This window comes from Cynoglossus semilaevis, chromosome W (assembly GCF_000523025.1).
Source record: "Cynoglossus semilaevis isolate Cse_v1.0 chromosome W, Cse_v1.0, whole genome shotgun sequence".
In the NCBI taxonomy this organism is placed as follows: domain Eukaryota; kingdom Metazoa; phylum Chordata; class Actinopteri; order Pleuronectiformes; family Cynoglossidae; genus Cynoglossus; species Cynoglossus semilaevis.
Window position 1 is genome coordinate 6,161,668 of NC_024327.1, and position 10,206 is coordinate 6,171,873.

The window sequence follows — 10,206 nt, forward strand, 5'->3', positions numbered from 1 at the left end:
CCAGGGGAAGACCTAGGACACGCTGGAGCGACTACGTCACTCGGCTGGCCTGGGAACGCCTTGGGGTCCCCCCAGAAGAGCTAGAGGAAGTGTCGAGGGAGAGGGAAGTCTGGGTGTCCCTGCTCAGACTGTTGCCCCCGCGACCCGGCCCCGGATAAGCGGTTGAAGATGGATGGATGGATGGATGGATATTTAGAATGAGTGAGTGTATCCTGTTGGTATGGTTGGAAATACCTGGTCTGATCAAGACGCTCACTCAATTCTAAGTCTCTGACGACAGTTACAAAATTTTAGTGCATTTTAGTGTTTTCAGTTTTGCATTCAGTTGGCCCTGATTAAAAAAGGAAGCATAATGGCAAATTACAAGAGTGAAAGTACTGTGTCTGTTTTACCTTACACTTCTTCAATTTAAAAATATGTAAATGAGTATTTAATTATTATTTTTTGTTTCATCTCTCTTCCTGCAGAAGGGCACATTTACGGCTTTGTCTAGAGCGACTGAAATCTCTTGTTCCCTTGGGACCGGAGGCTAACAGGCACACCACCCTCAGCCTGTTGATGAAGGCCAAAGATCACATCAAGGTCTCTGTCTGTGTGTGAAGCACACTGCTAATAAAGAGTGCTGTGTGTTGCTGCTGTTTGCTGAAGAGACTAAAATGTCATAGATAAGACGATAAGCTGAGCAGCAATTTGAAGGGCTCCACCTAAGGGTTTCTGTGTTGTCTCTTCTCGTGGTGTTGCAGAGGTTGGAGGAGAGCGACAGAAAAGCTCAGCATACTTTAGAGCAGTTACAGCAGGAGCAGAGACATTTGAGGAGGCGCCTGGAGCAGCTGGGGGTGGAGAGAACCCGCATGGACAGTACCGGCTCCACCGTGTCCTCGGAAAAGTCGGACTCAGACCAGGGTAAGTTGGTGACTGACAAAGCACTGTCATATATCTTCACTGCTTTATTGCATAGTCATCTCTTCTTGTAACCTGTCTTGTTTTGTGTACCACATTGTGACAACAGAAGACCTGGATGTGGATGTGGAGGGGACAGACTACCTGCTGGTTGACCTGGAGTGGAGCACAAGCAGCGTAAGCAACTCAGGAGATGAGCGAGGCAGCCTGCGTAGCAGCTGTAGTTATGAGGGATACTCCAGCGCCAGCCTGCTGCGCCTGTAGGACACTCAGGAGAGGGCCAAGCAGCTGGGCTGCAGCCTATAAAACAGCACTGGTCAATGACCCAGCATCCAACACCCTTACTTTCCTTTGTCTATTCCGTCCCAACTTCCTGCATACACCTCACCCCTCTGTCATTTCGTTCTACCTTCCTTGCCCTTCCTTGTCTTTCCTCTTCACTAGGACTGACCAAGTCGGAGAATCCTCCTCCCACGACACCCGCCTTTATCTAGTTTGCCATCAGAGGTCAGTCTTAATGGGTGTTGCTCATTCTGCTCTGCACCAATCAAAAGAGTGAGAAATGTAATGTAAGCACTCCGCCTCATTCACCCACCCATCCAATCCGTCGACACCACAATTTTCAGCCAGAGAATGTTACCACACAATATCTCACTGCCTCTGTTCCTATGCCTCAAGAGCCATAGGAAGAACTTCAAGAGATTTCCCCCCATTACACACACACACACACACACACACCCATGCACACATTCCCTTGTGCACAAACATTAATACAGACTCATACACACTCTAGCACATATATTAATACAGACACACAGCTCTCCATCGCTCCTAGTTGTCCAACAAGACAGAGTTGTCCCTGAGGATATGCTGTAATGATGTGCTCACTAGACACCCATCTGTGCATGGTAATTTCCACTTGAAAGTTTTTTTGGTCAACAAGAACTGTGTTGTCTTTTTTTCAAACCTGTATCTTAAAGACAAAGAGCCCCGCCCACCATCAATAACACTCTGCTGCAGCCACAGCAGTGATTGTTGCCATAAGTGAGTCAGAAAGTAAGTTAAAAAAAATTGTACAGCATGAGATTGTGAAGGAGCCTGGTGTTTTGGGTGGGGTGGGGTTAGGGTTAGGGTTAGATGTTTTCTGTCTCTCTCTGATGATGGTGGCGTTTTTTTAACATCTTTTTTTTATCTAACGTGTGTTTGTTACAAGAAGGTTCGGAAAAGCCACCAGGCCAAAGGCTGGTACATTTTTGGCAGGTGCTGATACATTTTTGTACAATGTTATTACTTCATGGCCCTGTTGGCCCAGACATTTGAGGGAAGGGAAGAGAAGGGAAGAAGGCATCTACCACGGGCAGTCGAGAGACTGGAGCACATTCCACGATGTAGCGACAGGACGGGTGGGTGAGCCTCAGAGCATCGGTTCTCACAAGTCGATGTTCCTGCTAGTGACTCACACAGAGTGGGGCTCAGTTTGAGTGCAGGGTGAGTTGCCCGGCAGAATAACTTGTGTTGACTTTTCAGTGGGAATACACTTTGTTCTTGTGTTCAACTCTAAAAAAGAACCAAAATATTCTAAAAAAAAAACCCACAGATTTTCACTCCATCCTGCCTTGATAGCTATTTATTGTTTCTGCAAAAAAATAAACATGTAAATGTAAATAGTTTACAGAAAGAACTCTATGTCTATCAGCAAATGTATTTATTACATATACTAAATATATAGATTAATATAAATACATACAAATATATTTAATTAGTCCTAGCCCATGTTCTTCTTGTGAGGTTTACAAAAATGTTCATACATGTAGTTTGTTTGCAGAGTTTAGTCACGCTATAGAAAACATTTAGAGACGTCTATTGTGCCTCGAGGGTTTTGTGTCTGCTCAGAAATCTGCACAGTGCTATTTGCGAATAATTATTTTTCCCCTGTGATTTATTCTTATTCTGTTTTAAAGCCATCTTGCCCTATTAGCGAGAGATAATAGAACAAAAAAAATATTGAAAAGTTCTAAAAATGTTAATTTAAAAAAGTGTAAAAGTAAGAGGAGCTGGCAGGCAGTTGGACAGCAGAGATGTATCTGGCTCATTCTTTGGTGAAACCAGCTCATAATTGATTGGAAGAACAAGAACTCTGCCTTTGCTCGCACAGTGCTATTAGCGAATAATTATTTTCGCCATGTGATTTATTCTAATTCTAAGCTTTCTTTTAAAGCCATCTTGCCCTATAAGAGATAATAAAACAAAAAAAATCTGAAAAGTTTTAAAAATGTGAATTTAAAAAAGTGTAAAAGTAAGAGGAGCTGGCAGGCAGGTGGACAGCAGAGATGTATCTGGTTCATTCTTTGGTAAAACCAGCTCACCATAATTGTTTGGAAGAACAAGAACTCTGCCTTTGCTTGTTGGTCCGAGAACCCTATTCGTAAGACCTGTCAGACAAGGATGTAGGGCAGAGGTGGAATCGAAGCCAATTGATGTGCAAACTTCACCTGTTGCCAGTAAATCTGTGTATAAGCATGAAGATGGTAGACCAAAAAAAAAAAAAAAACAAAGGAAAAAGAGAAAAATAAATCATTCATATATATAAAATTTTATTGAGTGAAGAATGCTGCTTCGATTCCTTATCCTTTTGAATCCAAACATTTTCAAAGAGAGATGTAGCAACACTAGGGGAACTAAAGGGTGAATGTAGGTGAGTGGGCAGATGTGATCACTGAGGTGCCATCTGTCAGTGTGTGCATGTGTATACAGTGAGTATGGCTAGGTTTGTGCGTGTGTGTGTATTTCGACACTGTCTTCAGAGAGAAAATTCTTTGGGTAGAGGGTGGGCAGTGAAAAAAACATTGAAGTGGTTTTGTTAATGTTTTCTGTTCAGTTGTTAACTAAGAAAATGCAAAAACAAAATCGAAACACAAGATAACAAAAATTTTGTGTATGAACCTTAGCATTAATATCTGTCTATGATTCCCATGTTTTCTCCTTTGTTTCATTAGCAGTCTGTCTTCCACCATGTGTGTCTGTATCTATATGTGTGTCATGGTTACACAGGCACTGACCCAAAATACAGGCTCAAAAAACGGTTGGTGAGAGAAGGGGATTTATTGTGACGTGGGAGAAAAGGGGAAGGAGAGGGTCCAATAGCGAGGTGGAGGGAATGACTGAGGTGAAGCAATGGTTGGAATGGATGGAGGAGGCACGGAGTGTGGACTGTCTGGAGATGGTTGGTGGAGAGCAGGCAAGCAGGTGGCAGGAGGTGAAGATGGTGGTGGACCTAAGCACAAGAGAATAGGTGGTTAGAGATCGGTCAGGAAATCAACAGGAAGCACAAGGAACAATAGTTTAAGGCGATCTGAACGTGAACTACCACAGTGGCTGAACAAATGATCTGACAAGGAGTGGGAGGAAGGCCAGGGTTTATATACAGTTGGAGTGATGAGTGCCTTGATGAAAGGCAGGTGAGCTGAGGAACGGTAGGTGTGCTTCATCTGTGATTATCCAGGAGGGACCAGGGAAATGTGCCACGCCCACAACACAGACAGAGACAAGTAAACAGAACACAAGGATGGGGAAAACAAGGGGGAACACAGGGAAACAACAGTCACGACTGCCATCGTGACAATGTGTGACAAGGCTGTTACTACTTACTACTACTACTAAAATTCAGGTTTCTGTATTCAAGTACAGTAGGGATAGTAAAACCCAGCAGCATTAGTACAAAGTTGCTTAAACTTTCATCACATCTTTATCTTTCAGTCGATGGACACAGTTATGCTAATTTGTTTTTGCTGTTGGCAAGAAAGTACAATTCCTCCTGCTCTGCTGTGTGGACAATACAACACTAAAATTCCAGAAAACTGGTATATTCCAGGTTCAAAGGATTGACAGTACCAAAATGTTGGCTTCTGGAGTTCACCAAAACCCGATATTGTATGTGCTGTTTTGAGCATCAAAGGCCCTGAAAAGCAGCCTACATTTGTGTTCAAGAATCAGAAACCAGCATTTTTTTCTTTTTTTACAAGCCTTTTCCTCATATGTTGTGTTGCTCGCTGGCTATCGTAGCCTCTGTGCCTGCACATGCTGTTGCTTGTCCCCATGTGATGACACAACTGTGACACCAAAGGGTCTGGAAAGGAGGCATAATTCAAATTTAGGACAAACCCAAAACCAGTGCCTTTTCACTGTAGGGTTCCTCAAAGACTGTCAATGCCTTTGTGCCTGCAAGAGAGGGACAAATTGCTTGTTTTTTTAAATACCATTGCTTTAGCAGACACCTGAGCAAATGACCAATAATGACAATGTTTTGATTAAATAAATTTAATGAACATGCTCCAAGATTCTTCACAAGTCTGAAGAGTTTACTTGAGCTGCATTTCGAAAAAAAGTAAAAATGTAATGACACCTAATTACTTCCAAGAATCCCTCCTTCATCGTCGCTGGTGCTCTCGACACCTGCCTTAAGAAGCAGGTGTGAAAATCTCCATAAAAGAACAAGACTACAGTCAGACCAGTTGTTTAAGCTACAGGTTTGCAGTATATGCATACGCTGATGTGATGCTGTAATTTGGTACAAGTAGAATTTTTTAATAACAATACATTCAAATAGTTACTGTGGAAGATCAATATTTTCTTATCATGTATGTGTCTGAACTTAATGGTAAAAACCTAACCAGAGCTTTCAATAGCTTTGCAGAAACCTTAGTGGAATCATGTACATTAACATATGGGTTAAAGTTAGCCATAAATGTATCAACACGCACTGCAGACTAAAAGTCAAACATTTCCACTGAAGCTATTGACACAACCTAACTGCTGCTGTCCCTGTGTATATAACTATTATTGACAGAATTTTGTGGGTGTGTGTTTGTGTGTGTGCTTGTGTGTTTGAAGGTTAGAGGCCTACTGACCCATCTCCTCACCACGTCCTTCCTTTTCAGATTAGTCCAATCCAGCAATTTCTCTACAGCCTACACACCCATCTTTCTTCTCTTTCGGGGACTGACCAATCAGTCACATACACCTGTAAACAGGCGCATACAAGTACAAAGCTGCTCAGCTGTTTAGTGAACCTACCTTTAAGACACGCACACATACACACAAGCTCCACCATTGCACTTTGCAAACACACAACAACACAGTCCCCTGAAAACAAGAAAGTGATTTCACCACCAGTTGCATAAAAAGCATGCAGTTAATTATGGATGATGGATTTTGTGCCTTCTTTCACAATAGAGTATAGTATAGTATAGTGCAGTATAGCATAGCATAATATGGAATAGTATGTCATAATATAGTGCATTTCATGTAGTATAGTATTATTAAAATCTATAGTGTCACAGTTCTGTAGTCAAGTCACATGCATATCAATTACACTGTCGGCACACGGAGTAGCTGAGTGACAGCAGCCACAGAGGATCATCCACCATCACAGATGACAGCTTAGATCCAGGCACTGTGTCTCTGTGTGTGTGTTTTGCATGTGTGAGTGTCCATGTAACAGATGGAGGAGATTATCTACATCAGGGACAGAGGGATCTCAGGGACCAGACTGAAGAGTGCACATCAGACAAGATCAGTGGATCTAAGAAAGCTCCACGAGCTGAGTGGCCTTTACGTGACACACAGAAAGGCTCTTCACTGAAACACTTGCTTAGTGCTGGTGAATAAATAGCTGGCATATCAAAGCACTGGAGGAGGAAGAACAAAGAGTTTCAGAGTCACAGAAGTGAGAGTGTTGCAGAGTGTGAAGAGAATGTGTGAGTGTTAGGATGACAGTCGAGATTCCAGGGAAATGAGAATGTGTATGGAAAATAATTTCAATCAGAGATCGAATATGAACTTTGAGATATAGAGAATGGATATATAGATGAAATGTACAGCACACTACAGTGCAGTATACTACAATGTATAGTATAGTATAGTATAATATGGTTTGGTATGGTATAGTATAGTGTAGTGTAGTACAATGTCATGGACAAAGAAGATTGGTTTGGTGCACTTCACCAGCTGGGAAGACCTGTGTGAAGCAGTGGTTACAGTATTTATGAGTCTCTGAGGTGAAACCACAGTAAGGCAGTGGCTGCCGTTCCAGCAGCAGCAGTGGTGGTGATGGTAGTTGGAACAGTGAGAGGTTAGAATATGTTGCTGGCGGCAGTGTCTTAAAAAGTATCAGGGGTCAGGAACAAAGCTAAAAAATGACAAAATATCAGAAAAAGCTAATAATACACAAGAAAAACCAGATACAGTTTTACATACTACAGTACTGTATACCGTTGTTTATTTTTGTGAAGCATTTTATATTGTATATCATACAGCATTAGTACAGTGTAGTGCAGTAGAACACTGTGTAGTATATTGTAGTGTAGTGAAGTGCTATGCAGTGTATAGCAGAGCATCGCACAGCATTGCATAGCATAGCATAGTATACTATAGAATTGCAATATTGTTATCTGCTCATAATATCAAAATACCCAAGAGTTGGGTGGGGGAGAAGGTGGACGCAGTAAATAAATAATATGCTTTGAATCACCAAGCACTAATGTGGTGACACTGTATTAGCGCACATGACGGAGGCAGACACTGCTTGTCCTCCTCCACCCACACAGCCTGGTTTGAAACCTAGAAAAAAAAAGAAAAGAAAAAAACACCATTATCACTGGCCAATAAATGAAAACTAGTCAAGTTTCCATTTACTGTATAATAGTATTAATATTTATAGGAAATTTCATAGAACCTGAGACGGTATAAAGTAAATACATACAACAATAGAAAAAAGAAATACCATAAACAGTAAACAGTTTAACAGAGTGAGCGTAACAGTTACATCTTTTTTCACTGTGTACCCGTCTATGTTCTACCTCAAACGTTTATCAATTCAGTGAATCTGAAATGGATTCAGATATCAAAATATCATGGTGAAAACAAAAGCCATGAATGGAGATTGAGTTCTGATCCTAAGATTTTAAATCCTAAAGAAGTAGGTCTGTGGAGTTTCTCTTGTGCTCTTTTGCACAAAGTGCTTTAAACTCTCTAGTGTAAATTAAACAAATCACACTTTCACAAAACTTAAGACAACTGGTGGACATACAGTGCTCCATGTATGTTCTTAAAAAGAAAAGTAAACAGTTTAACAGAAGTGCTTTTAAAATTGTACTGAAAATGTATATTAATTTGTTGAACAAATCCAACTTTAATTCCTAAACATTCATTCATCTATCCATCCATACACTCCTTCCTAACACTCCATGCATACAATCATTCATCCACCCAGCCAACCAAGTCATCTCACCATCTTAGCCATTTAACCAGTGATTGTAGTTAGAAAATGTCTTTCTGCACGGCGGACCGGCTCCTCCTCTCTTAGGTATTTTGCCTATGACGGCTCTGAAGGAGTCTGAATCAACTGTTGACATCAGTGACATGCGGTGAAGTTCATGGCTGGTGAGGCACTGACTCCTCTGAGTCAGATTTACAATTGTAAGAACTAAAAAGAGCATCTTATTCCACTATTCCTCCAACAGCATACATCTGGTAATGCTTCATATCCATCAGCATTCCTCTTTCAATTACACTTACACCAACACAACCATATACACAGCAACATATTTGTCCTACAAACAACGTTTCTTTATACAAATGGATAGAGCACCCTTCTTGTGTCTAAGAAATTCATATTGACTGTAAACAAATTCAAGTATAGAGTGCAGCACAAATTTAATTTTTGACCTTCGGACGCCCCCTTGAGGTGAGGCGGAGTACTGCCTGCCTCCCCGCTGACGTTTCTCTGCACTTTCTTGTACTATCAGCAGAAACAATTCTCTCGCACATACATTAAAGACATTACACAGACTGTAGAGAGTCATGCTGTATAAGAAATATTTCTGTAACTTCATATTGGTGATATGCTGAAGAACAGAAACGGGCACGCATCATGCGACCCAGTTTGTATTGGATCGCGCTAGTGATGTGTCGTTCTAGAGTGATTTGTTCAAAATGAACGAACCTTTCATATGACTCGTGACTCCCGAGTCATATGTAAGATTCGTGACTCGTGACTCCCAAGTCATATGAAATATTTGTTCATATTGAACTCACGAATCACTCTCGAATCACTCACTGCGAACAAATCACTCTCTGCGAACTAATCTTTCACTACGAACGAATTACTCTCTGTGAACTAATCTTTTGCTCTGAACTAATCTTTCGCTATGAACGAATCTTTCGCCGTTGTTCTGAAGTTTTCTCCTACCTATAGTTTTTTCCTACCCGAGTTAACTGCGCATGCGCACATCGGCCAATTTGCCACTGCAGACAAGCCATAGTTTTCTGCTACCCCACCGTTAAACAAGGTTAGTTTCTTTTATTTTTAATACGTTATATGACCAGTATGCAATGCAGTCAACTTATTTCAACTTTGCCATGTGCATGAGATTGTGTCTGAATGCAGTTTGAATAGCTAATACTGCAATTTATCGTCATTTTCATATAGTACCTTACTAAATTTGCGTCATTTTCTTGTAGTCATAAAACTTCCTCATGTAGCCTTCGAACTTATGTGTATGCAATTCGAATGTCTAATAGCGCTGTGATTTTCCAGGTGTTTTAAAACAGTTCCTTACTAAATTAGCGCAGGATTTACAGTATTGTATAAGTGTTGGAAGAATTTAATTTATTATCATTGCTTCATGCTGTACTGTCGCTTTAAGAAACTGTTTGCTTCTCATCTTATAATCTAGTGTGCTCAAGACTGATGGAGAAATTACCAGACACAGCCACACCCACATTCACAACCACCTTCTTACTCCATACCCATTCATATACTCACACACGACCACGCTGATCTCTATGTTTTCTTAGGTATATAATCGGTTTATTTTCTTTTGTGTGCATTGGAACTACACAAAACGGAGAAAAAGGCAAATTTCACATAAATTCTAACCGTTTTATGAATCAAGGCATGTGTTACTTTTGAATGGAAATTACTTGACATGGTCTATGGCTGTACTGTACTTTTGCACTAACAAATATATTTATCATTTTATCAGGAAGCCATATTTTATCTCAGTGCCGTTGTGGCAAGCTCCCTGTTCTTTAATGGGCAGTTTAAAAGTCTCCATAAGGTGATGTAGTTTTTAAGAAACTAAATCATTTCTTTTGATGTAAGGTCCTAACTCATCTTTGTTAACGTACACATTTCTATATTATCTGTTACAGATGAAGTTCCCAGCAGAGAGTGTTTGGCTGTGTCTTGTGAATGTTACTGCACATTGGATTCTTGTGGTCTGTTTCCAAAATATTTGATTTCTG

At 40.8% G+C, this 10,206-nt stretch overlaps 1 protein-coding gene across 2 annotated transcripts in view; it reads left to right on the forward strand.

Annotated features, from left to right (window-relative positions):
• LOC103397046 (max dimerization protein 1-like) overlaps positions 1–3,042 on the forward strand; it is a 55,146-nt gene extending 52,104 nt beyond the window's left edge. For both annotated transcript variants that reach the window (XM_008335297.3, XM_025052812.1), the window contains exons 4-6: positions 468–582; positions 744–903; positions 1,010–3,042. In XM_008335297.3, the coding sequence (XP_008333519.1) occupies positions 468–582; positions 744–903; positions 1,010–1,164 (430 nt within the window). In that variant the 3' untranslated portion in view covers positions 1,165–3,042. The remainder of the gene's footprint in view (positions 1–467; positions 583–743; positions 904–1,009) is intronic.
• The last annotated feature ends 7,164 nt before the right edge of the window (positions 3,043–10,206 follow it).